General features: G+C 53.0%; 2 protein-coding genes across 9 annotated transcripts; one reads left to right on the forward strand and one right to left on the reverse strand.

Moving 5' to 3' along the window:
• Window positions 1–4,238: 4,238 nt before the first annotated feature.
• Window positions 4,239–23,436, reverse strand: MATN4 (matrilin 4). 8 transcript variants are annotated; one of them, XM_072801193.1, is made up of 14 exons: window positions 23,385–23,436; window positions 20,842–20,878; window positions 19,064–20,450; window positions 18,436–18,594; window positions 14,486–14,568; window positions 13,193–13,762; window positions 12,308–12,430; window positions 10,163–10,285; window positions 9,941–10,063; window positions 9,725–9,847; window positions 7,933–8,346; window positions 7,678–7,830; window positions 5,187–5,294; window positions 4,239–5,103 (listed from the first exon to the last, which is right to left on the reverse strand). In XM_072801193.1, the coding sequence occupies exons 4-14, from the start codon at window positions 18,504–18,506 to the stop codon at window positions 5,045–5,047; spliced, it is 1,950 nt and encodes a 649-aa protein (XP_072657294.1). In that variant the 5' UTR covers window positions 18,507–18,594; window positions 19,064–20,450; window positions 20,842–20,878; window positions 23,385–23,436; the 3' UTR covers window positions 4,239–5,044. The 8 variants fall into 8 exon arrangements, with proteins under 8 accessions (XP_072657294.1, XP_072657295.1, XP_072657299.1 ...); XM_072801194.1 differs by lacking the exons at window positions 19,064–20,450; window positions 20,842–20,878; window positions 23,385–23,436 and having other exon boundaries at window positions 18,436–18,897; XM_072801198.1 differs by lacking the exons at window positions 19,064–20,450; window positions 20,842–20,878; window positions 23,385–23,436 and having other exon boundaries at window positions 14,486–14,599; window positions 18,436–18,562.
• Window positions 19,920–25,194, forward strand: RBPJL (recombination signal binding protein for immunoglobulin kappa J region like). Its single transcript, XM_072799729.1, has 8 exons — window positions 19,920–19,994; window positions 20,292–20,555; window positions 22,266–22,476; window positions 22,862–22,971; window positions 23,268–23,420; window positions 24,206–24,361; window positions 24,481–24,584; window positions 24,681–25,194. The coding sequence occupies exons 1-8, from the start codon at window positions 19,920–19,922 to the stop codon at window positions 24,952–24,954; spliced, it is 1,347 nt and encodes a 448-aa protein (XP_072655830.1). The 3' UTR covers window positions 24,955–25,194.
• The last annotated feature ends 1,785 nt before the right edge of the window (window positions 25,195–26,979 follow it).

Raw genomic sequence — 26,979 nt, forward strand, 5'->3', positions numbered from 1 at the left:
ACCCTCAATTCCCACTCTGCTCTCCCACCCACAGACAGAGGGCTCCAGCCTCAGAGCCTTCCTTCCTTGGCTCTGGGGTCCCTGGGCAGGTTCACCTGCAGCCCTGCACGTGGAACATGGCAGGGCTGGCCCCCTTCTCTTCACTGGGATCTCAGCTCCAATCACCACCACCTGAGGCATCTCCTTTCACCACATCTTCTGAAGCCTTACCTCTCTCCACGCCCCCCCTACACTGTCTAATATAGGAGCCAATAGCCACGTAGGGCTGTTGAATTTGTAATTAATTAATGAATGAAGTGATTAGGACGATATTTAAAATTCAGTACCTCAGCCACATGAGCCACATTTCAAGTGCTCAGTAGCCATATGTCAACTACCAATATTGAACACTGCAGATACACATGTGCTGCCAAAGCGAGCACTGAGCAATGTAGATATAGAACATTTCCACCGTCATGGAAATTCTACTGGACAGCACTGCTCATACCTTTATTTTATTATCTTCTTAGTATTTATCACTATTTGAAACTTTATTCATTTACTTATTTGTTGTCTGCCTTCCCCTCCTAGAATGTAAACAAGGGGTACGATCCTCTTTTTTTACCACTGTATCCCCAGTGCCCCGTATAATAGCCAGCATATCTCTGAACTAGACATTCAAGAAATACTCACTGGGAAGGCACTTTTTTTTTTGAGCACCTGCCAAGATGAGGATTAGTTGCCCTCCTTCAGGGAACAGAGGCCACCCTGAGATTTTCTTGTTCATCTGGAAGAAAATGGACCTGATTGTCCCCTGTGTGTTGTATAGTAGCATTGTTACTTTTCTCCGCCAGCTCCATCCAGGAATTGCCACCCCTAGCTCAGCTGCCAGGGAGAACTTCCCCTTCCTTGTGCTCCCTACTGGGGGGAAGGGGGAGTCCCAGGTTATATTCACTTCAGGAAAAACACCCACCTTGGACCTGGGAAAGGCAGAGAAGGGCGTGGGGGCAGGTGGAAATAGAACTGCCCAGGGCAGGACAAAAAGCAGAAAGAACATTGGCCCATGGACCGAGAAGTTTAAATGTGCTTGAGATACCCCTCAGTGAAGAACCACCACCCTGCCCCCTCTTCCCTTCCATACCTTGGGCTTTGCTTATGTCTGCCTTCTAAGTTGTCCAGTAGAAGTCTCTTTTAAAAAGTTCAAATTTGGGATGCCTGGGTGGCTCAGTGGCTGAGCATCTGCCTTTGGCTCAGGTCGTGATCCTGAGGTCCTGGGATCCAGTATGGCATCGGGCTCCCCACAGGGAGCCTGCTTCTCTCTCTGCCTGTGTTTCACTGTCTGTGTCTCTCATGAATAAATAAATAAAATCCTTTTTTTTAAAAAAAAAGTTCAAATTTGTCCCTGATGATTGAAGGGTAGAGATGCAAGTGGGACATATTCTGGGATCAGAGACACCTAGATTCAAATCCTAGCATTGACACTCTGTGACCTTGACAACTGGACTCTTCGAATCTGTTTTCCCTTCTGTGGGTTGAGGGGTTTAAACAGGATGATGCAGGTGCAGGTATAGCATGGTCCCTGGCACACTGTAGCTGTTTTGTTGTTTTGTAATTGATAATTTTCTTCTCTTCCTTTTCTCGCTATCTTGGGTCCAAAGCCCCAGAAGAGTAGATAACCCTTGGAGAGAGTAGCTTTGCCAACCAAAGAAACTGGGAAGAGCTTTGAGCTAGAATAGATAGAAATGCCAAAAATTGTGGAGAAACAGTGAGCCAGAGAATGCAGAGAGAGATGGAATTCAGAGAGAGGTCAGGGTGACTGGCCAAGACTGCAGCCCTTCCTGCCCTTGGCTTTCCTGTCTGACACCTGTCTAATGCATATTACCAAGGATAAGAAGCAGCTCCATGAATGACATCTCAGTCAACCACTGCAGAAGATACTCGTTTTTTTTTAGATATTCAAACCTGCAGGGCACCAAAAGGGCTGAAGGCTCTGAGTTCCCTCCAGCACACCTGGGCTCAAGAGTCCCCCAACACATAATTGCCCTGCACCCAGTGTTACCAGATTTGGAGAGCCACATAACCCCCTGCTTGCCTGGACTCCAGGAAGCCCAGTGTCTGCTCAGGCTCCATGCCTTCTCTCCACCTAAGCTTGCTTGGTTGGCCGTGTTACTCTCCCTCCAGTGTTACTTGGATTCTTTTATTTTCCATTCTTGGGTTAATGGATATTTGTTTGGCTGGACCGCTGAGCCCTTCGTTAGTCTTCTATACATCCTTTGAAAGAGCAGGGTGCAAAGACATAAGGGCTAGCTACCCATCCGTGCGACATTCTTTCATATCCAAAAGGATCGAAGGGATGAGAGGAAAGGAAAATGAGAGAGAGCACGAGTTGGGAGATGGACAAGGTAACCATCAACACCAGCTGGTGAGTAGAGTGCTGGTCTACAAATCCAGGAGCGTATGGCCAATGCCTAAGAGCAGAAGCAGCTTCTAGGCTAGGGTTGTGGGTCTTTCAGAGGAGGTAGGAGTTTCAAAGAAATGGAGAATCTTACGGAAAAGATCAGGCCTGGCTCATCAGTCCAAGTGCCAGGTGTCAAGCGCCTATTTTTTTAAAGATTTTATTTATTTATTCATGAGAGACAAAGACACAGGCAGAGGGAGAAACAGGCTCCATGCAGAGAGCCCAATGTGGAACTTGATCCTGTGACTCCAGGATCACGTCCTGGGCGGAAGGCAGGTGCTCAACCGCTGAGCCACCCCGGTGTCCCCAAGGTGCCTAATCTATCAGGGCTCTGGGACCCAACTCCAAGTCAGAGCTCCAGACGCCATCCAGTGGCCACTAGGGAGACTGCAGGAGGAAAGAGCTGGACAGGAAAGAAAGGCCCGAGGACAGTCCCCACCAGTTCTGGACAGGAAGGAAGGAGGGAGTCACCCTTTGCACTCAGTGCTCCCTTCATCAGCTGAGGACCCGCTCCTAGTTAGCCTCCCAGGCCACTGCCTCATCTGGCTGGGGTTCTCTCACTGCGTGATCTTGGGCAGGCAAATCTGTCCTCTCAGCCAGGTGTGTTGATGAGCTGATACGCCAGGCACTGTGCTTAGCACTTCAGCTCGCCTGACACTCATGTACGGGGAAGATCTCAGGTATCCTGCTCCCCCATACTCCAGTTGTTCCTGACCACACACATTCATGCCATACAGAAACTCCAGCCATGGGTTAGGTCTAGGCTCCAGGGCTCCTCCTCCAGGACTTCTCCCTGCTTACCTGCCCTCACCCATCACTCCATCTTCTCACCTGAAGGGCCCTCTTTCTGCTGCAAGTTATAGTCAGGTGCACCTCACCCCCTCAGCCCTGAGCTACCCTTCCCCCACCCCCACCACGGGCTTTTCTCAATTATATTTCTCCCTCTTCTATCCTAACAAGGTGCCAGGTGTAGTACAGGTCTGCTCTGAGGTCAGTCTGTGGGGTTTCAGGCCTGTACATGTAGGCAGAATAATGGCCTCCCCAAAGATGTCCACATTCTAGTCTCTGGAACATGTGTATATGTCACCTGACATGGCAAAGCGATTTTGCAGCTGTGATGAAGTTAAAGCTTGAGATGGGGAGATTAGTGTGGTTTATCTGGGTCAGAGCAATATAGTCACAAGGATCCTTGTAAAATGGAGACAGGAGAGTCAGATAAGGAGCTGTGACACCAGAAGCAGAGGTGAAGGTGACACGAGGTCACAAACCAAGGAAATCAAGTAGCTTCTAGAAGCTGGAAAAGGTAAGAAAACAGAAGCTTTCAGAAGAAATGTCACCCTACCAGCCCGTTTCAGACTTCTGATCTCCAGAACTATAAGGTAATAAATTTGTGTTGTGTAAAGCCACTGAATTTGTGGTAATTTGTCACAGTGGCCATAGGAAACTAGTATACCCTGGTTCTGCCTCTTACCAGGTCTGTGACTTTGGGAAACTTAATCTCTCTATGCCTCAATTTCCTCCCTGTAAAATGGGGATGATAAAGGCGATAGCTCCTACCTCATAAAGTTGTCTGAGGATAAAATGAAAACACCTGCAAATCACTTAGAATAATGCCCAAGACTAAATATCCTAGCTATTAGTATAGATTAATAGCTACCATTCATTGAGGGCCTAATATGTACCAGGCACAACGTCAGGTGCCTTGGAATAACTTCCTCCATTCTCATCATCACATCTGGGGGTAACAATTTTAATCCCCATTTTACAGATAAGGAAACAAACCCAGAGTAATTGGCCACAGTTTGGAGGGCTGGATTATTTTAATCTTAGTTTCTTACATGCACTTGGGAAATAGCATGCTTTGTGCTCCTGCCTGATAGACGGTTGGTTTGGGTTTTTTGTTTTTTTTTGTTTTTTAGGGGGAGAGGGTGCAGAGAGTGGGTCACAGCCTGAGTGGAAGCTCTGGCCACAGTCCTGGCTCACACCTCCTCTTCTTCCTTCGTAGTACAGGCGGGAGATACAACCCAAGCGAAACACATCTATCCGCTGGGGGATGGAGGGGCGCAGACTTGCTCAGACCCCGAGGGTTCGCGCTGAGCCCCCTCCCTTCCCGCAGCCCGCATAAGGAGCCGTCTGTTCGCGGCTGAATAAACAAGCGGGGGAAGCAGCACCGGGCCCCCTGCCCCCCGGCCCGACCCCCGCACAATGCGCCTTTCTCCGAGGAGACGCCGCCCGGCGCCGTCGGAGCGCGCGGAGTCTGGCCTCCCCTCCCCCTGGCGGCACAGCAAGACCCACAAACCGATCCGGTGGAAACCAAAAAAAAATTTTTTTTTAAGAAAAAGAAAACAAAAAGGAAATCCAACAAAGAACCGAGCGCAGCACGCAGCGAGGGCGTGCGGACCTCGCGCGCCCCTCCGTCTCCTGCAATCGGCTTCTCGTCCAGGCGAGGCCAGCTCGAGCGCAGCGCTGGGAGCCCGCCAGCGCCCCCTCCTCGACAGCCCAAGGCCCCGGGGCCCCGAGGCTGCGCAGCCCTGGCGCCCCGACGGCGCACGCAGGGCACAGTCCGCGGGGCCGCGCCCCTGCCCGGCTCCCGGCCACCGGCGGCCCTCACTTCTGGGTGGCCAGCTGGTTCTCCAGATCCTCCAGGCGCGCCGTCAGCTGGGCCAGTGAGCGGTTAAGGAAGCCGCTGAAGGTCTCGGGGGTCCTACACCTCCCCTCCAGCCCGGGCCCCCGACCCGCAAAAGGATATGGTTCTGGGTCAGCTTCTCGAGCGCCCCCAGCGTGCGGCCCTGGAACTCCACGAGGCTTTCGCATTCGCACAGGCTCCGAAGCTCTGTACCCGCGCCGATGCCCTCCTCTGCCAGGCCGGCACAGAGAGTCAGGGGAATGAGAATCTGCAGGGGGATGAGCCGGCCCTGGCAAGGGCCCCCCATACACCCCCACCCGCCTGTGGCTGAGTATGTGGCCTCGGATTCAAACAGACCTGGGATGAATACCAGCTAGGCGGCTGTGAGATCCGGCAAAGCCCCCTCGACCTTTCTAACTCCGAGTTTCCTTGTCCGTAAAAATGGATACAATGAGAAAACCTATTCACTGGATGGTGCTGAGAATTCTATGAGGTGTGTGTGTGTGTGTGTGTGTGTGTGTACATCTTGGAGGAGTATTTACCAAACCTTAATGTGCATTGAAATCACCAGATCTTATTAAAATATAGATTCTGATTCTGAATGGTGAAGGAGCTGAGGCCCCACATTTCTAATAAGCTACCGGGTGATGCTGATGCTGCGTCTGTGGACCACACTTTGTAGCAAGAGTCCAAATGACAGCAGCACTCTCCAAATGAAACTTCGTGCAGTGATGGGAACGTTCTGTTTCTGGTCTGTCCAGTGGCATAGCCACAAGCCACATGCAGCTATTTGACATTTGAAATCTGGCTAGTGTGATTAAGGAACTAAAATTTTTAACTTTTTAAAGTAATTTAAATTAAGTGGGCACATGTAACTAGTAACTGCCTTATTAAATAGGGAATATCTAGTGTACTGCCTAGCTCAGCTATACACTTTATTGTATATTTCAATCAGACCAGCAATTCTCAAAGTGTGGTCCCTGGACCAGCACTGTTAGGATCACCTAGAAAGTTATCAGAAATGCAGATTATCAGACTCCACCTCAGACCTACTGACTCAGAAACTCTGGGGATGGAGGCCAGCAATTGGTGTTTTAACAAACCATCCAGGTGAATCTGATGCATACGGATGTTTAAAAACCACTAATCCAAAGAAACAAACAAAAAAACCACTGATCCAAGTCTGTCTCCACACACATTTCAACATTTCTGAAATCAAAATATGTGCCTTACAATTAAATTTGTAAGTCTCTTAGCAGTACATAAAATAATGGAGAATCTTACAATAAATGGTATTGTAGATTTCACCAAATTTTGTAAACATCTGTCCTTTTTAATATGACAGCTCAATGCCTGGTGCTTGGCCTTCACAAAAGAGTTGCTCTTATGATTTAAGAGTGATTTCTTAGTCTAATTGGACCTTAGTAAATTGTTGTATGATATGTGTCATCAATGGTATCAATAACAGTCCTAACTTGACACCTGGGGTGACCAAGGGCAGAGAAGGGGAAAGAACTGCCCAAGGTCATTTGGCCAATTGGTGAAGAGCCTCAACCACAGTTTTCTCTTAGAATTTTAGAGAAATCTGCAAGTGTGCAAGCATGGGCAGCCAACACCCTCCCCTGTTACAGAAGAGGGAAGTTATGGTAGAGGTGGAGGTTAAGTGACTTGCCCAAAGTCACACTGTGGGGGATGTAAGAGGACAGGAAGGGCCCAGAAAGAGCAGCTAATCCAGTGCCTCTACAATACCCTATCTGAATTAGCCTGGAGAGAGTGAGTGAGAGAGAGAGAGAGAGAGAGAGAAGTAGGTAGGTGTATATGTGTGTATATGCAGCACATACATACACGTGTATACACATGTATGTGTCTATACATATATATGTATGTTAATAAAACTACTTTTTAAACTAGATTCTCTAGGCCAGCCCAGCCCTCCTGAACCTAGCTCTGGACAGGGCCTGGTAATGTGAGTCACATCTCTGGCCTGGGTTAGAGTCTAAAGACTCTGTGGTAAAAATTACCCCCGAGAAGTTCCCTATATGACCTATAAAGTACAGTACATGAGGTTTGAAGCCTGCTTCTCTTTCACAGATAGAGTTGTTCCTTTTTCCTCACCTGAGCACCAGATGAAGTAGATGGATTGAATTTATGGGCAATATTGTCGAAAAAAATACATGTCTTTGCATACTTGCCCCTTACCAGGTCTGTATAGTTGAATTCCAACAAGTTAAAGGAATATATGATGTGACTCTGCTAACAAGGAATCTGACATGCTCTTGAAAAAGTTTCCTCAAATTACTGTGAACACCCACTAATTTCAGGGGCAGGTAGCCAGCCTGGTCTAGTGCTTAACTTCCATGAACATCCTCAGGAACCACCTCAGGGTCCTGTTCAATTACGAAATCTGATTCATTAGGTCTGGAAAGCTCTAGAAATGCTGTAGTTCTAACATGACAACCCTGCCACTGGTCCACGGACTACTACTTGTTACTTGGGGTAACAAGGCTCTGTCTAGGGAGTCCAACCCCAGGCTATAGCTCTTCCAAGCAGATAGGGTTGAATAGGAGGGGGAAAGATCGGAGGCTGGGCACTGAGTGAAGTTGGACGTGCTCACCCGGGCAGATACTGCCTCTGAGGTTCTCCAGCAGGTGCGTCATGGTGCCAAAGTCGGGGGAGTAGGACACGTGCAGCTCCGCGGGCTCGGAGGCGATTTGGCGCAGCTCCTCCTCCACCGCCTTGCCCACGCCCACGGCGTACATGACGATGCCTACCGGGGTGAAGGACACGGGGCGTCACAGGCCTCAGGAAAGATCCCCCACCCCCCACGCCCAACCCAACCCCTGGCCGGTGCATCCCGCACCAAGCCCACCTTCCTCCTTGGCGCGCCTTGCCCACACCGAGATGTCATCCTGGGAGCGGCCGTCTGTGAAGACCAGGCCCACGCGAGGCACATTGAGGGCGCGGGGCCGTGCGCCCTGCGCCTCGGAGAAGCTATGCTCCACCATGTGGCGCAGCGCCAGCCCTGTCATGGTCCCACGCTCCATGTATTCCACGGCCAGGACCGCCTGCTTGACCTCGGCCGCGGTGCCGTAGCGGCCCAGCGGGAACTCGGTGCGCACGCGGCTCGAGAACTGCACCAGTCCCACGCGCGTGCCCTCGGGGGACACGTCCAGGAAGTCCACGATCTGGTTCACAAAGCGTTTCACCAGCTCGAAATTCTGCGGGCGCACGCTCTTGGAGCCATCGACGAGCAGAACCAGGTCCACGTGGCCTTCCCGGCACCCTACAGGGAGGAGAGCTTGGGCTGGGGCCAGATCCTGGCCTGGCAGCAGCCATCCACCTGCCTGCTCATTCACCAACACTTATCATATAACATGTGAGTGCTTCCTGTGCCAGGCACTGTACTAAATAATAATTATGGTAATCATGATACATAAATAAAACATAACAATAATAAATTTATGAACACTAATATATATTGAAAATATATGCTGTTAATATATAAACAATCACAATAATAAACAAAAACAAAAACATAATTCCTTGACAGCGTACCATGTGCCAGATACTGGGCTAGGGCTAGGTGCTTTATACATTTTCTCTCAATCCTCCCAATAATCGTGGGTATTATCCCCACTTAATATAACCTTAGGTTCTGAAGGATAAAGTAATTTGCTCCAGACTCCATAGCCAGTAGTGGCTGAGAAGGATTTGAAGCCAGATCTGTCTGACCCCAGAATCCATGCTCCTAAATCACTCTACAATGTTACCTCCTCTGTTCTGAATCAGGGATTTGGCTAGGCCCTGAAGGAGGTTTAACAATAAATGAACACAATTCTGATCCTAAGGAAATCAGGACAGAACAGAGCAGTCAGACATGCCATATGCCACAGCCAAAGAAGGTGCTAGAATAGAGGAGCATATAGGGAGCCCAAGGTAAGAATAAGTCACTCTTCCTGGAGTTGAAGAGGAAGGTTGCAAAGAGGTGGTAACATTTGATTTGTCCTTCCAAGAGTGAGCAGGAGTTCTCCAAGGTGGGAAGGGACATGCTGGATGGTGGGAGGAGCACATGCAGAGAGGCACGAAAGCTGGGAGCTGTCAGCACGCTCTGGAAAGGGCCGACCAGTATGGCTAAAATGTTCAAGTGTGCTAGGGAACCTGCTGACGGGGTTGGCTGAGATGAGGTGAGGTGGTGGTTTCAACATTTTGACCACATCCCACAGTAACAATAACAACAATAATACAATATGACACACTTTGTATGGTCGCATATAATTAAGTTTCATTAAATAATACTCTTTCCACATGCAGTAAGCTCTATTTTCTCCTTTAAAAAAAAAAAACTAATTTGATTTCATTACCCACTAATGTGGCTGCACTCACCATCTAAAAAACTCAGGGGTAACGCATCTGAACTCAGGGGTAGGCACTGGCAAGCCCAGAAGACTCTCGAGCAAGGGAGAAATAAGATCAAATGTGTACTTTTGATATTAACCGTGGCAGCAGGGTAGAGGATCGAGGGGAAAAAGATGGAGGCAGGACCTGGCACGCCCTCCATCCCCCACCCCCCCATCACCAGCACACACACATTCACAGCACAGCCTTGGGCCATGGCAAGGGCAGAATCAAGGATGCGGAGAACCCTCCCACCCATCACTCACGGTTGCAGCTTTTGCCATCTGCCTGGAGTTGCTGGCCCTCAGGGCACAGGCAGCGGTAAGAGAGGCCCTCACTCACACACTGGAACTCACAACCATGGTCTACACCATTGCAAAGGTCCCGGGCTTAATGGAGAGATAAATCAGGATGAGTCAAGGTGGACTCTGCCAGCCAAGATCCCTTGCCCCTCCGCACAAACACAGGAGACCCCTCCTCACCCTGACAGCTCCTCCCATCCGGCAGCAAGTCGTGGCCCTCTCTGCAGCGGCACCGTGGCCCACCAAAGGTGCTGACACACTCATGCTGGCAGCTGTGGTTCCCAAAGCCGCAGTGGTCAATGGCTGGTGGGAAGGAAGAGAGAGAGCAAGTGTCACTTCCAATTGGAGCCATTGGGGATGGCTGGAGCACCGTCCAGGGTGCTAGTGGTGGGGCCTGCTCACCCCTGCAGCTTCTCTGGTCCTGCTGGAGTACAAAGCCAGCTCGGCAGCGACAGAAATAGGAGCCTGGGGAGCTGATGCAGTGGTGCTCACAGCCATGGGTCCCTCCAGTGCACAGGTCAATGGCTGAGGAAGAGGTGAGGTCAGCATATGCTCTGGGGCTGCACTCCTCAGCCCAGACAGAACAATCCTCTGAGGAGCTTTTTACAAATACCTATGCCTGGCTGGGCCCCAACCCTCAAGAGCCTGACTTAATTAGTCTGTGGTCATACACAGGCATCTCTATAAGCACAGGCCTCCTTCCTAGTGGGCCAGTTGTTCCTCCCTGCTACCATTCAAGGCCCAGCTGCACCCCAACATGCCTGTTACTAAGCCACGCATAAGAACAAGAAGCCGGGCAGCCCGGGTGGCTCAGCAGTTTAGCACCGCCTTCAGCCCAGGGCATGATCCTGGAGACACGGGATCAAGTCCCACGTTGGGCTCCCTGCATGGAGCCTGCTTCTCCCTCCGCCTGTGTCTCTGCCTCTCTCTCCTCTCTGTGTATTCTCATGAATAAATAAATAAAACCTTTAAAAAAAAAAAAAAGAACCCACAATTGTAGAAGACAGGGCCCCTGCCCTCAAGATGGTCACTGACTTCAGAGGAGGGCCAGGCTCTGCCGCTCTACTTACTGAGCCTCCATTTCCTCATCTGCAAAATGGGAATATAATGGAGGAGTGCAATCGCTATTTACAACTTCCTTCTAGGGAGGACAAACTATTGCCTCCCTAGAAGGAATGAGTATCAAGCTGAGTATCTTGATGGTTTAGATGTGCAAAGATGACCCCAGAGCTGAGCTGGAAAATAGGGACTGGAGAGATGTAGATTGCCCTGCACACAAAAAAGTGAGAATTTGGGGTTCCTAGAAAAGATATGGAAATAGAGAGAGAAAGAACAGGAGAGATAGTGTGAGCATGAGTACTTGTGTGGGCTGAGGTTACCAGTGAAAAATCACCTGTAATGTGGTGACAGAGGACTTCAGGGATCAAGGGTGTCTAATACTTAATTATTAATATTAGGTGTTTCTTTTGTGTGTTTGTTTGACTTTAGTAGATGTAACACACACCTCTGTCCACCCCCCATCTTTAGTAAAATAGACATATGCACGACTTACGTATGCACACATCTGCCCTTGTGTGCACAAGTGTGCAAACCAAGGAAGACGCTGATTTACATGCATAGAACAAGAACAGCATGTGCGGGCTGAGAAATTAATTGAGGAGCCATAAATTGAATGAATTCAGCAGAAGCTCAGAGTGAGGGGTGACCATAGAATGTAAGCACTTAGGGAATTCCCAGAGATGTTACGGATAGATTCAAATGTTCACAGGTCATTGCATGAGGCTTCAAGCCAGCCTTTTCTAAGTTCCAGAAACAAAAGGACCCCAGCCAACATGTGCATTACTGGGAACACAAGACTTCATTTCCCCAGTTGTCGTGAGATTGAGAGATGATGTATGTAAAGCTTCAAGTGCATTGTCTAATGCTACATCGGCACTCCGCGAATGGTAGCTGCAGTCATGGTCAAAGGAGTGGACACACATACACACAACAAAGCAAATCCCAATTGTATAAGGAAGATATAATGTGCCATACCCTTTCAGAAGACAAAAATGAAGAACCAGGTCTTGAAGCATTTGCAGGTGCAGAGAGAACCAGCAAGGGCAGCCCAGAAAGAGCTGAGATGCAGAAGCAGAAAGGAGCAGTGTATTTGGAGGGTGGGGTGGGGTATGGAGACCCTAACTGGAGACCCCAACAGTGAGTGCCTAAGTAACAGAAACAGTAGGAAGATCTGGATGTGAGAATTCACGAACAAGTTTAGGAGGCATATTGGGGCCATGTAGGAGACATGCCTGAAATAAAAGAGAGAACATCGCAGATAGCACACTTACTGTGAGGTCAAGACTTCACCAAGGAATTGTGTAACCCCAGGCAATACCCTCCCTCAGACCCATAGAATAAGAGCACTGAACTTTTACTTCCTTTTTTTTTTTTTTTTTAACTTTTACTTCCAAAGGCCCTTCCAGACTCATTGGTCTGATGCTGGGGCAATGGGGAGCCACAGAAGGCTCAGGAGCAGTGAGACAGTAGGGGAGGGGCAGCTCTCACCCAAACAGCTCTTGTTATCTTCAGCTAGCTGGTAGCCAGGATTGCAGGCACAGCGGAACGTGCCTGGGGTGCTGACACATTGGTGCTGGCAGCCGTGTCGCCCCTCAGCACACAAGTCCTTTCCTGAGAACACACACAACAGTAGAATCAGCAAGGGACAGATGGGCAGAAACCTCCAACAAGAAAAAGCTGGGTGGGGTCAGAGACAGGCACCAACCAAGCTCAAGTACAGCTTTAGATGGGACAAGATTCATTTGAGAGGGCCAATCCAGATAAGGGGGCTTAGGGAAAGAACAGGGCCTGGGCAGCCCCTATGAATAGGCTCAGAAGGGGTCACCGGGCTAGACGCGTCAATGGGATAGGGCAGGAATGCACAGGGGTAAGGTGGGGGCGGGGGGGGGGAAGAGGTACTAAATCAAGGTGGGTGAAATAATTCAAGGTGTGACTAGCACAGACCTTCAGCATTGTGGGAGGGACTAAAATGAGAGTGGGCGGAGCCATGCCCAGGTGGGCGGAGCCATGCCCAGGTGGGCGGGGCATGACTCTGCGGAGGGAGGGGTGCGATTGCTCGAAGCTTTGAAAGGAGGTGCTTTCTGTGTTGAGGGGCACTTTTAGGTTTGGCCTTAGGCCTGTGGTAAGCCACAGCAGCTCATCCGGGTGAGCAGGCACGCTAAACGTTGCTCCTCGTGGGCGAAACCTAGCAAAAGTGGGCGGAGCTGGAAGTTGACCCAGCAGCCCAGCGCCGCTCCACTACCTACCCGGTGGGCGGGGCTAGCACTAGAGTGGGCGGAGCCTCGGGGGAGGAGGGTCGACATTTACGCGGCGGGAAGGGGCCTGCAGGCGGCTGGGGAGTGCGCGCCTCGCTCCGGCGCTCCCCTAACTCACCACACAGCCGCCCCCGGAACTGCTGGCCAAACTCCTGGATGAGATTGAAGGACTCAACGAGGAAGACGTGCTCGTCCAGCGGGGGAGACGCCATGGCGCGCAGGGAGCCCACGTCGGCGCGCTGCACCCCCACGGCGTAGATCTCGATGCCGCGGGCGCGCGCCTGCGCCGCCACCTCAGCCACGCGGTCCTGGGGCCGCCCATCCGTCACGATGACAGCGATGCGCGGCACGCGGGCCTCCGGAGGGCGCGCGCCCTCGGCCACGCTGAAGGCCACGTTCATGGCGTACTGGATCGCCAGCCCGGTCATGGTGCCCTGGGCTAGCGGCACCAGCGCGCGGATGGCGCGCTCCATATCCTCTCGGCGGGAGAAGGCGCCGAGCGGGAAGACGCTCTGCACTTGACTCGAGTACTGGATCACGCCGACGCGCGTGGCATTGGGCCCCACGTCCAGGCCGCGGAGGAGGCCCACCAGGAACTGCCGCATGGTCTCGAACTCAAAGGGGCGCACGCTGCGCGAGCTGTCAATCACGAACACCAAATCCAGGGGCCCCGTCCGACACCTGGGACCTACGAGGAGATAGATCAAGGAAGGACTTTCCGAGGTCCGCAAAACCTCATCTTGGAGGAGACCCCCAGGGAGACCCAGGGCGAAATGATGCTATCCTGGCGTTAACAGCGGCTAGCGCAGAATTAACCTAGCAAATGAGAATTAGTAGATACATTCGCCCACCCAGCATTCGCTAAGGGCCTGAGCCAGATTTCCCTAATTCTCTACCCTACAGCTCTTAGGGCTATCCCGAAGAGGCATTCTCCATCCGGAGGGGGTGGGGGGTGGGCGAAGGGGTATGGTAAACTCGACTGCCTATAGCGACCAGGCCGGCAACATAAATGAATGAGCTGTTTGGGCTAGGCTGGCGGACTCGCGTATCCCTCCTCCAGCCAAACGTTGCCATGCAGCCATGTGGACCCCAAGTTAACAGATCCCTGGATTTTTTTCAAGAGAAGTTCCAAGTCGGGATTTGTATGTGAAGTCTCCTGATTTTTCAATTAACTGTTAAAAATTAAACACCAAGCGGGCAGTTTTGCATGAGCCCAACGTTGTTACCTCTAAGCCACATCCCACAGGAAAGGAAATTGAGTAACAGAGAGGTGAAACTGTGAACTGGAACCCAGCCCCTTCATGATTTCAGAGCCTTTGCTTTTTCTCTCTTCAGCAGACCTAGCTGGATGCAAACTGGCAATCAGCTTTTGCTCCCTTTCCCCTATTGGTGAGGGCTGAGCCCCGCTCACCTGCAAACTGGGACAGGGTTTCCCAGGGCTGGAGGAGAAACAGCAACACGGGCAGTGGCCAGCACAGAAGGCCCCTCATGGCGCTTGGGGGACAGAGGACAGAAGTGTCAGAGCCTGGAGGGTGCAAGGAAAATAGCAAAGCAATAGTATTTACAGGACTCTTATTCTGGGAAATGCAAGGAATTCTACTTTTTTTTTTTTTTAAATATGACATTTGAAAAGAAAGGCTCCCCTGAAAGAAAAAAACAAAATGAATGAAAAAGGAAAAAAAAAAAAAGCCTTTATAAATACCAAGCGCAGTGTTAAATGCTTTTCATGCACTGGGATATTTAATCCTCTGCAATTCTATGAGACTAAGACTGTCATTGTTCCCATTGTAGAGATGAGGAAACAGGCTCAGAAAAGGTAAGCCGTGGTACCCAAAGTCGCCTGGCAAGAAAGTGGCTGGCCAAGATACAATCCTATGCTTAAGAGGTTCCAAAGACCAGCGGCGCGTTTCGCGCGCCCTCCGCCTGGGATAATCTCTGCAGACGCAAGCCAGTCATTCCCCACCTCGACCCTCCCCTCCTCACCCGGGGCTCTTCCGTGTGGCTGTCGTTCCAGCACGTACGCACACACTCAGACATGCACCGCCCAGCCGCCGGCCGCCGGGGAGAGCCGCGCCCTCTCGCGGGGTTGGGGGGCAGAGGACGCGCAGCACGTTGGCCAAAACCCACCGCCCAAGTTTGGCGCCTCCACTTCCCTCCTGCTCTCAGGAGAAGCCGCCAGAGGGCGTCCTCCTGGGTCTGGCTGCGTTGGTTAGGTAGCCGTGGGAAGCCCACATCTGCCTAGCAGGTGCCCCTGCCCAGAGCAAACAGTGGCCGGGAGCCCCGAGGCCTTGGAGATAAGCCCGGGGCAGGATATATCCCGCACAAGGGCCTAGGAGCAGGGGCGCGCAGCGTTCGGGGGACGGCTGCATCGGATGCGCCCGGAAGGCGGCGAGTGAGGCCGGAGTGCGGCCATGGACCCTGTACGCGCAACAGGTGAGCGCTCACTCTTCCACCGCCCTTGGCGACGCCCCTTGATAATCCCGAAGGCTTCCCGTGTACAGATGGGAAAATTGAGGTCCAGGAAGGTTGCCCGCCCAGCTGCGAAGGAACTTGCGACTAGAACCCGGGACTCCTGGCTCCGCTTCTTCCTTTTGGGCTGCCCGGCTGCCTAGCAACCTGGCTCCTAGGAGTCACTAAGCCTCTTTTCCTTACATTCACTCCCACTGCTCCGTACCCCGCCCCCCCCCCCCCACAAGCTGCGTTAGCCATTTTTCTGTTGCTTGTTTCCTGGCAGAGGGGACCAGCTGCCCAAACCCAACCGCAGCCCCTCTACCCCCTCCCCCAATTCCATGAATGGGCCTATTCTGAGCAAGGTCGGGTGCCTGCAGCTCACTCACTCCAGGCGGCCTTTCCATCCTCTCCGCCTTAGCCTTTCAGGCCTGGTAGAACAAAAATCCCTCTGGCAGGGCCAGTGGTGGGAGGGAGGTTTCCTAAGCCAGATGTGCCAGCTGCTGCTGGAAACGGGAGGGCGCAGAATGCCTTCCCTAGCGTGGGCCAGAGGCAGGGCCAGCACCTCTGGAGGGACATGGGGGTAAAGACACAAGGAGCCTTTGCCACCTCCCATTCTTTCCCACCTGCCCAAGCCTCTGGGCCCCCAAATCCTGATTACAATTACCCCGATCCTGCTCTTGGCCTGAGCCAACCTCTGGCCTGGCATCCCACCCCCCACCCCAGGAATCCTAGAAAGTCAAAATAGCAACTGCCTCAAAGTCCATCACCTTCCCAACCCCCTCATTCTATGGAGGTACAGACGAGGTCCAGAGAGTAGCCTCTTGCCCAGGGTCACACAGCACAGCAACGTGGTGACAGGTCTGACCCTAGAACACCGAGCTCCTCTGAGGGGTTAATCCTAAATTTACAAAGATTTGGAAAGGGTGGAGAGGCTGGGCTCCAAAGGGAAGAGAGGTCTGTGAATAACTCCTCAAGAGTTGGCCGAAGACTAAACACCGTGGGGATGTTCCTGGCGGTCCCTCGAGGGAGGAGATTAAGGGGAAAGTCCACCTCCCACCCCTCCCCCCCACCCCGTGGTGGCCTCGTTGGTGGGGGCTCAACTTGGAAAGGACCCCACAGCAGGGAAGAAGGGCACTGCAGGTCAGATGGGGGCACCGTTAGTGGTTCAGTGGCGGTTACAGACGGTCGCCTGATCGCCCTGACGCCTGCTCCCCCCGCAGACCCCTCAGCGCCCCCAGGCCCTTTGACTCACCTGAGCCTGCCCGACAGCTCGGAGGCGCGGCCGCAGAGCGGAGCCGACGGGCGGAGCCTCCCCGGCAATTGGACCAGGTAACGGCGCAGGCACCGTGCCCAAGCCGGGGACTGCCAGGCGGCTGGAGCGAGCGGAGGCGGCGGCCGCATTTAACCCGGGGCCCGCAGTGGGGCGGGGGGGCGCGGGCTGCGACCCCTCCCACCGGGCAGGGAGCGATCCCCTTTCCTCCGAGGGCTGGGGCGGGGCCAGCGCGGCGCCCCTGCTCCTGCCACCCCGGGAGCCGGCGGCGCGAGCGGCGGGGCCGGAATTCGGCTCCCGGCGGGAGGCTGGGCGGCTCCGCTCTCCGCCGGAATGCGCCCGACGCCTCCGAGGCTCTTCCCTGAGTAGAGAGCCCCAAGGGGCGGAGCGGGGCCTGGCTCCGACGGCTGCTGCCTGGCCCCGCTTCCGAGGGCGCGGCCGGGCTCCTGCCCTCCGCCGCCCCCTGCAGGAGTGAGGAGAGGGCCTGGGCTCTGGTCCGGCGCAAAGGGTGAAGGGTTCAGAGGGGCCGCCGCAGGGCTCACGGCTCCCCGGGCTCCACCCGGTGGTCCCTCAAATCTCTGCCCTCCCGGACGCCTCCACCTGATCTCTGCGATTGCTCAAGTCTTGGGCCCCCCTACCACCCTTGCTCCTCAAAAATTACGAGGCCCCTAGACTCTGGTCCACTCCCCTGATTATGGGGGCCCTGTAATCAACGGAAGAAAAGCTACGACAGTAACAGGTCCCTTCTCTTGGGAGAAAAGGGGTTAGGAGAGCTGATTGACCCCAGAAGGGCTCAAATGTTCTCCCCCAGGATCCTAGGGACACTGTTTGGGGGCGCTTGCATGTTTGCAGGCTTCTGAGGGCAGGCAAGAGAGGACTCTGGTTTAGGGGGTGCAGCAAAACTCCTCTCCCCAGCATCAAGATGTCACTGGGGTGGGCCCCCTCAAATTGCAAGGAAACCAAGCACCCTCACAGGATGCTATCTCCATCCCAAGGCCAGCACAAGTGTGGCTTTTGTGGGGCCTCTCCCCAGTGCTTCAAGCTGCAGTGGGCATGGTGCCAGACCTGCGGAGTAGTGCCTGGGTGGTCCCAGTGGGCTCCGTGCAGGCCTCATTAAGTACCAGGCAGCCTAAATATTTAACCCACGACTTACACCCAAATCCTCTCTCTTGCCTAACATTCCCGCTCCCTGACCTGGAGGGGGGGGGGGTCAGAACTAAATTAGCCCCTCCCCCCCATTCCTTTCATTCAACCTGCTTGCTAGGCTCCATGCCACCTCTCCCCTTAACAATCACTGCTGCCCAGCGTCGGCCTCCCCATTCCCAGGTCCTCCCCAGAGCTCGTCCCTGTCCTGAGGGAAGGCGTGCGCCAGTGCCTGAGGCAACAGTGTGAGCAGACGGTGCGGATCCTGCATGCCAAAGTGGCCCAGAAATCATACGGAAATGAGAAGCGGTAGGTGCCTCAGCGGCCCCTCCAAGTGGGCACCTTTCGGCTCTCTGCTTGCTTCCTGGTTCAGTGCCTTTTAGGACCCTGCCCCGAGCCGCCACTCTGGTCTATATGGAACCTCCCTGTGAATCTACAGTCCCCATTCACTCACTCATTCATGCATTCATTCCTTCTTTCATTCAACAACTACTTACTGGGTGTTTATCAGGTGCCAGGCTTGTCTGGGTTGTGCTGAGCCCTGGACATACAGTGCCAGAAGACACATGCTCTCAAGGCATCTTCACTGTAGTGTGGAAGAGACAGGCAACAAACTCCCCACAAATCAGTATGCAGGAGCCTTCCAGCTTGAAGAGCTAGTAGAGTCATAGAACAGCGTCATGGAGCAGAAACTGAGGTAGAGGCACTCTAGCTAGAAAGGTCAACACAATGGACAGGCCTTTTAAGTAGGTGACATTTGATCTGAGACTTGAATGTGAAAGAGAAGCCAGACAAGAGAAAATCCAGGAGACATGTGTTCCAATTAGAAAGAAAAGAAAAGGGACACCTGGGTGGCTCAGCAGTTGAGCATCTGCCTTTGGCTCAGGGCATGATCCTGGAGACCTGGGATCAAGTCCCACATCAGGCTCCCTGCATGGAGCCTGCTTCTCCCTCTGCCTGTGTCTCTGCCTCTCTGTGTGTCTCTCATGAATAAATAAAATCTTTAAAAAAAAGGAAAGAAAGAAAGAAAGAAAGAAAGAAAGAAAGAAAGAAAGAAAGAAAGAAAGAAAGAAAAAGAGAAAGAAAGAAAGAAAAAAGAAAGAAAAGAAAAGAAAATGCACACACCTTGAGGCTGTACCGGCTTGGCCTGTTCTGGTACCAAAGAAGTCAGTGGGGCTGGAATTAGGAAAGGAGAGAGATGTTGCAGGAAATAAAGTTGAAGAGGTAAGCAGAGGCCCATCATGTGAGGACTTTCAGTTTAAACCACTGGAGGATTTTAGGAAAACAGGTAACGTGATTGATGCGTGCTTTAAAAGAAAAGACAGTGTGACTGCTTTGTGCAAAGTAGGTGGAAGAGGGTAGGGAGTGGAAGCATCTGGAGCCTGGGAAGGCTGATGCTGTGGTCCAGGCAAAAATGATGGCAGTTGGGACTAACGTGGAGGTGGTAAGAGACTGGTGGGTTTTGGATGTGTTTTGAATGTGGAGAAGAAGGACTGACTACAGGGGTTGAGTGAAGCGAATGATAGAACGTTTAGAGGTTAATGGGGTCCACAGTCATGGAGAAGCCTGGGCAGGGCGGTGGGAAAGGTGGAGGAGCAATCAAAGATCCTGCCCAATTTATGCTGCCTTTGAGATATCCACAGCCGGTCAAGTGGAGATGGACGTGCGAGTCCAGCGCTTGCTTGCATGTCTCCGCAGATTCTTCTGTCCCCCGCCCTGTGTCTACCTCGCAGGTCCCGGATGGAGGGTGAAGCCAGTGCAGGGCCAAGGTGAGGTGGACTGCTGGGCTGCCGGGCGCCTCCTGTTGCCGGGGGACCCACAGCGCACTGGGGCCCGGGAGCCGGGCGGGTCGCAGGCGCGGTGTAGCCGCGCCCCCTGGCGGCGACAACTCGGTTTGCCTGGCACCTGACTCCCAAGAGCGCGCTCGCGTCCCTTTCCAGGCCACCAGGCAGGGGAAACCGGGCCCACGGTCTGCGGTTACATGGGACTGGACGGTGCGTCCGGCAGCGCCGCCGAGACGCAGAAGTTGAATTTTGAAGAGCAGCCGGATTCCAGGGTGAGAGCGCACGGGACAGGGTCCGACTCCTGCTCCCATCCTTGCCCCTCCCCGGGTGAGGAGGGCTCATTTACACACACACACACACACACACACACACACACGCACGCACGCGCGCGCACACACCATCCCCGCAGAAGCCAAGAGATAGAAAGGCGGGAGGGCCGGCTTCTGCCTCGAGGGTAAGCCCGGGAGCTGGGATCGCGCTGCTTCAGGTCACGTCTGATGGGGCAGACGTCAGAGAACTGGTGGCGGAGGGTGGGAGCGAGACGACCCCCGGGCCTGTTCACCCCGCAGGAATTCGGGTGCGCCAAGACCCTGTACATCTCGGACGCAGACAAGAGGAAGCACTTCCGTCTGGTGCTACGGCTGGTGCATCGAGGGGGCCGGGAGCTGGGCACCTTCCACAGCCGCCTCATCAAGGTCATCTCGAAGCCCTCGCAGAAGAAGCAGTCCCTGAAAAACACGGACCGTGAGCCGGGCGGGGCGGGGCGGGGCGGGGCGGGGCCACCAGGCCGAGCTGGGGAGGGCGGAGGCTTCGACAGGACGGGTCGGGCCGGAGTAGGAGAGGTGGAGTCTGAGCCGGGAGAGGGGCGGGGTCTGGGGGAGCGGGAGTGGGGGCGGAGTCCGGGGCGGGGTCCGAGGTCCCAGACCCCGCAGAAAGGAAAGGGCCCCCACCCCCCCACTCCCCCCACCCCCGACACTAGACCCTGGAAGGGGGCGTCCAGAGCAGACAAAAATGACTGGCAGGTGCTGTGCTAAAGACAGATTCAAAGTGACAATTTAAAAAAAAAAGTGACAATAAAAGGGCAGAGGACATTTAGTCAAAAAAATACCTATTCAGTACCTGATGTAGGCCTGGCTCTATGCGAGATGCCGGATCCCTGTAAAATAAGGAAGAATGTCTGTTTTGGAGGAACCCACAGCCTAGCAGGGGAGAGAGACACACATCGCTTATCCAAGAGACATTCTGAAATAAGTACTGCCCTGGGTGCCAAGGGACAAATCTCAGGACTAGGGGTTTTGAGGATGGGGGACAGGGCCTGAATAACAATGATACCACCACTACCCTCACAGGGAGGTGGGGGAAGACACAGAGGAAGGTGGAGCTTTCCCGGCAGACATTAGCACGAATCATCCTATTTGATATTCATGTCCCTCTGAAGTAGGTACTGTCACTGTTCCTATGTCAGGAATGAGGAAAACGTGGTCTAGAACATTCATCCATTCATTTAATGAGATATTTGGGCCTATCACCATCCAGGTAACTTGGCTCAGATTGCTCAGCTAGGAAGAGACCCAGTCAGAATTTGAACTTGAGTCAGTGTGACTCCAGAGCCCAGCTCCTACCCCTATATCATATTTACTTTCTGTCTGTTAAAAGCCCCATAGAACGTCTCAGACCCAGGCAGTGCTCTGTCTGGCCCTTGATATCAGGTAAGTGGTATCGTGTGATGGTTAGGAGCACAGATTCTGGAGCCAGGTGGCCTGAGTTTGAATCCTGGCTCTGCCACTTGCTAGCCATGCAATGTGGAACAAGTTGCTCTCTTAAGTAGAGATAATATCTACCCCAGAGCACTGTTGAGAGAATCAAATGGGCTAATTAAGACATATAAAGCATTTAAAACCATACCTAACACACAACAAACATTAGCTATCATCATTATCCGGTGGATGAGAACTTGGACTAAGTAGAAATTGAGCACGTACAGTATGCCTAGCACCCGGAGGGGACAGAGGGAGATGACCCAGTGCTTGCTCCCCGGGTGGTCAAAACTCGGTCAGAAAACAAAACCACAGCTCTGAGTATGTATGATAAACTGGAAGAGGTCAGTGTCAAGCCCTAGAAATTTCACACTGCTATTTCACACCGCATGGTCTTTGTCTATGCAGCCCCCTAAGCAACTCCTACCTACTTCCTGCTCCCCAGCTGAGAGTATAACCTCCTCCAGGAAGCCCTCCTTCACCCAGCCCTTACCACATCTTTTTGAAAATTTATATTTATGTCCCTCCTCTCCAAGACTGCAAACTCCTTCCGAGCAAAACTGAGTCTAATTCACTCTTTGGTCCCCAGTACCCAGCACAGTTCCTGCCTAAAGGGAGGCATTTAGTGAATAGTTGGTAATATAATTTGTCGATCCGAAGGGTACCCAGGCAGCAAAAAGGAACAGGCAAAAGTGCAAAAGCAGAACTACAGCAGGTGCTAGGTAAATGACCGTGAAATAGGCCCAGTGTGTCTAGGCCAGTGAGCATATAAGGTGACTGACCCAGGGGACAGAGGACCAGAAATTGTCTGGCAAGTACAAGGAGCCAGCCTGGGTGCTGATTTCTTCTCCCCTCACAGTGTGTATATCCTCGGGCTCAAAGGTCTCCCTCTTCAACCGCCTGCGTTCCCAGACTGTCTCCACGCGTTACCTGTCTGTGGAGGACGGGGCCTTCGTGGCCAGCGCGCGCCAGTGGGCTGCCTTCACACTCCACCTGGGTAACCAGAGCAGCAGGCCTGGGGCTGGGCGCTTCATATGCATTAATTCATTTCATCTTCACTATAACCTCTCAAGAAGAGTAAACTTTGCTCACGGAATTGAGGCTTGCCAAAAGTCCTAGTGAACCTGCAACTAGTCTAAGCCATTCTGGCGCCAATGTCCAACCCTTTCCCCTCATCACAGACCCACCCCAGGAGCAAACATTTTTCAAGGACCCCTCGAGGATGAGAACTTTCAGCCTCAGCTGTCTCCCTGCATGCTGACCCTACCCACAAGACCCATATGTGATGCAGGGTGGGGCCAGAGGCAAGGAGGGCAGGGTTTGGGGCAGAAGCTTGGAACCCCTGAAACTTTCCTTCCTTCTCTTCCCTCTTTTTACTCCAGCTGATGAACACTGTTCCCAGGGGGACTTCCCGCCTCGAGAGGGCTATGTCCGCTATGGCTCCCTGGTGCAACTTGTCTGCACTGTCACAGGCATCACATTACCTCCAATGGTATGAGAAGGGAGGGCATACCTGGGGGGGGAGGGGGATCCCTACAGACCCATGCAGAAGGTATGATCCACAAGAGCAGGACTGGAGGGTGAGGGCCCAAGTCATGAAGATACCTGTTCTCATTCTGGATACTTAGGATTCTGAATGGAGGTAAAGGGTTGGTGAGGGGTGGGGGGCGTGGAAGGAACCTGCCAGTGCCCACATGGCTATTATATAGCTGAAAGTTGGCTGGGAAGACAGCTTCTGGCCACCCAGGCACCTGGCTGCCATGCTTCCTACCACCTTTTCTGTTGTAGATCATCCGCAAAGTAGCCAAACAGTGCGCACTCCTCGACGTGGATGAGCCCATCTCCCAATTGCACAAGTGTGCATTCCAGTTTCCTGGTGATTCTCCTGGAGGGGTTGGCACTTACTTATGTCTCGCTACAGACAAGGTGGTGCAGTTCCAGGTGAGGGGTAGAGAGTGTTGGCATCAAGCATCCTAGAAAGTCAGAACACAGAGAACATAGATCATAAGATCCCTATTATCATCATCATCATCATGGCTGCTGCTTACTGAGCAATACTGCTTTCCATGCAGTATTCGAATTGTAGACTATCAGGACCCAAGGATGAAGAAAAAATAGTAATATTATTGAGCCATGCTTCTTCCCAAAGGGTATTAGAGTCCTAGAATGTTGTGAGATAAGACTATAAAATGAAAGTAAAAATAGTAATAAGTAGAAGTATTGAGTATTATTGTGTAAAGAGCATTAGAACCATAAAATGGTAAGCAATAGAATTGTAGTTCGAGGATGAGAACTTTCAGCCTCAGTAGAATGTGGAAAATTATTATTATTATTATATAACTCCAAAAACCAGTAGAATGTGGAATGTGGAAAATTATTATTATTATTATATAACTCCAAAAAGAATATTGTCATAGAATGTTGAGATAAAATCATAATATGTAGAAAATAACATTATTATTGAGCAATATTCCCTCCCAAAGAATTTTAAAATAGTAGAAGAGAATTGCACACTGCTAAAAAATAGAAGTCTAGAATCCTAATAGGCCTTTAGAAACCAGCTGGTTCAGTGAATGTACTTACCTCTGGGAACTTAAGGGTCTTGTCCAAGCTCACAGGACAGGTAAAGCTTGGAACCTAGGAGGGAACCCCAGAATGCAGAAGCTCAGGCTCTGTGCTGGCTCCCCAGTGCTGGGGGGCCACCATCCCCTCGGGTCTCCTCCCAGGCCTCTCCCTGCCCCAAGGAGTCGAACAGGGCTCTGCTCAACGACAGCTCTTGCTGGACCATCATTGGCACAGAGTCAGTGGAGTTCTCCTTCAGCACCAGCCTGGCGTGGACCCGGGAACCAGTCACTCCAGTACCCCTCATCAGCACCCTGGAGGTGAATCTGGGCACTGGTGGACGCAGGCCGGTGGGGATCTGACTGGGGGAGGGGTGCTCAGAACAGGTGCCTGGAAAACCTAGGCTCTCCGCCACGGCACCTGCTCCCTCCTCCCCTAGCTGAGCGGTGGGGGCGACGTGGCCACGCTGGAGCTTCACGGTGAGAACTTCCACGCGGGGCTCAAGGTGTGGTTTGGGGACGTGGAGGCCGAAACCATGTACAGGTATAGGGGGCGCCTCTCTTGGGCCGCGGGGGCGTGGGGACGGGGCAGGTACCTGTCATCGGTGTCACTGCAGCCCTAACCTCGACGCCACCCCAGGAGCCCGCGGTCCCTGGTGTGCGTGGTACCCGACATAGCCGCCTTCGGCAGCGACTGGCGCTGGCTGCGCACCCCCATCACGGTGCCCGTGAGCCTGGTGCGCGCCGACGGCCTCTTCTACCCCAGCGCCTTCTCCTTCACCTACACCCCGGAGTACAGCGCGCGGCCGGGCCCCCCGGGCGCCCTCGAGCCCGCCACGGACGCCGACGCGCTCCTCGAGAGCATCCACCACGAGTTCACGCGCACCAACTTCCACCTCTTCATCCAAACTTAGCTCCGCCCGCGCCTGGCCCGGAGCCGGTTTTTGGGGTCCCAGGCCCTGCCCCCTGCCCCTTTGCTGTGAAGACCAAAGCTTGGGTGGGGGAAGGCTGTCGCCATAGAAACTGTCACCGACTCATTTTTATACACCCAAGAAGACACGACCTGAGTGATGCTATGATGCCTGTGTCCAGACACGAGTGTGACTCTCCCTGTGTTTGTCCAACACACTCTTCAAATCAAGCAATTGGTACCAACCTGTACCAGTCTCTCTCCCCCAGTAACTTTGCATGTCGCCCTACATGTGTGTGCTTATCCCTCCAACTGTGTCTCTCTCTGCTTCTCCCTGTGTCTCACTAAGATTTCACACTCCTAAGAAGGAGTCAAGTCTGGGGTATTTACCCCCTGTGCAGTTATGTCTCCTCTTGAAGAAAAGACACATAGTGCTCCACCGACTGCTCCACCCAGGCATGTAGCATGGGCTCTTGAGACGTGCTCTGGAGCATCCTGTCCTACATGGAGTACTAGATCTGACCTGGAATGCCAACTTCTACATAGAGCACCAGGTCCTGCTTAAAGGACTGTCACCTGGAGCATCAGGTGCCATCTGGAACACTAGCTACTGCTTGGAGCCTTGGGTTCCACTTGAAGCAATAGGTCCCTCTTAGGGCACCAGGTCTCACCCGGAGTCCTGGGCTCCCCTAGAACACCAAATCCCGCCTGGCGCAGGGGGTCCACTGGATCCCACTGGAAGCACTAAGTCCCTCCTGGGGTGGGGTTCCACCCTGGAACCTGCCCCTCCTTGTACTCCCAGTGGCTGGGGCCAGGCATAGTACAATGTACATAGTACATAAGCCTGTGTTTACTCTCTGGCCTACAGCTTTGGTGCCTAAAACACTAGTCAGGTCTTGCCATCTTAACTGTCCACCCAGGCACTTCTCTTGCAGGCCCACCAGGATGTGGACCTGAAGATCAGGGATTCCTCTGTCATGCCAAGGCAAAGTCTGATCTGAATGACCCACCTCCCCAAGGAGTGGGGTGCTCAGTATACTTCCTCCCACGCTCACACATACAGAAGAAGGGACTTCAAGTCTGATGGAACAGAGAGCCTGCCTTTTTTACCCTTTCTGGAGAAGGAATGGGGTTCAGCATCTCTGAGCGCCTGTCCCTGCCCTGGGGCCCACCTGTTGGCTCTGGGGATGTTACCCTACTAGCTATGCCCCCAATCCAAACAAAGATACACCCCAGGCCCAGGGGCAAACACAGGATACAAAACAGTACAATTCTGGGTGGAACTCCTGGTGATAACCCAGCTGGGAAAGGAGCTGCTCTGTATGGGGCCCTGGAGACCAAATCACAGTCTGCCTTGATCAACCTGCCCATCCTCTCTCAAGTCTGTGCTTTATACAGAAGCAGAAAAATCAGGCAGGGTCATGGCTCAGGCTGTTGAAACTAAGGATATAGGTGCCAATGACCCTGTACCAGTCCCCATGGTGCCCCATGGGGAGAACTGAACTGAAATGTGGGTTCAGGGCTCTCACCCCTCTTGGCCCTTGAATTCTGAGCAAGGGCTCATTTCCCGAGGGGAGGAAGTGGCCTTTTGCTATGGAAACTTCCCAAAGTCATAGTGAAGCTCTGTCATCTACCATCAGCAGGCGGAAATCCACTATGGCAGGGAAGGAGAAGCTTGTTCAAGGGCCCTCATGGCCCCTGAGAGCTCCTCCTGGCTGAGGAATACAGGGAACAAGTTGAATGGGAAATGTCCCCTACATGAGTGTCCACCTCACAAGAGTTTGCTTTCACAGTCCCATGAGGCTGTTGAAGCAGGAAGCCACTTGTAGGAGAATGAGTTTCACAGCATACCATGCGGGGCATTGGGGCACAAGGGCTCACTCAGCCCTGCCCTCAAGGACTTCCTCTGCCACTTCACAAGGCAGGAGTCCTGGAAGCCAAGATCCTAGGTTGGCCTCAAAGCCCAGGCCCAGCCATGCAGCTCTGTCTCCTTCTGCACTCCCCTCAGGGCACCACAGGGCCCTGAGTC

The sequence above is a fragment of the Canis lupus genome, chromosome 26 (genome assembly GCF_048164855.1).
Source record: "Canis lupus baileyi chromosome 26, mCanLup2.hap1, whole genome shotgun sequence".
Taxonomy (NCBI): Eukaryota; Metazoa; Chordata; class Mammalia; order Carnivora; family Canidae; genus Canis; species Canis lupus.

Coding starts and splice junctions, on each gene's coding strand:
- MATN4 (XM_072801192.1), bottom strand. CDS start 16,926: ATGCGGCCGCCGCCTCCGCTCGCTCCAGCCGCCTGGCAGTCCCCGGCT. Junction 14,569..16,777: donor GAGCTGTCGGGCAGGCTCAG/GTGAGTCAAAGG, acceptor CTGTCCCCCAAG/CGCCATGAGGGGCCTTCTGT. Junction 5,104..5,186: donor CGAGAAGCTGACCCAGAACC/ATATCCTTTTGC, acceptor TTAACCGCTCAC/TGGCCCAGCTGACGGCGCGC.
- RBPJL (XM_072799729.1), top strand. CDS start 19,920: ATGGGACTGGACGGTGCGTCCGGCAGCGCCGCCGAGACGCAGAAGTTG. Junction 19,995..20,291: donor AAGAGCAGCCGGATTCCAGG/GTGAGAGCGCAC, acceptor TTCACCCCGCAG/GAATTCGGGTGCGCCAAGAC. Junction 22,972..23,267: donor GCATCACATTACCTCCAATG/GTATGAGAAGGG, acceptor TTTCTGTTGTAG/ATCATCCGCAAAGTAGCCAA.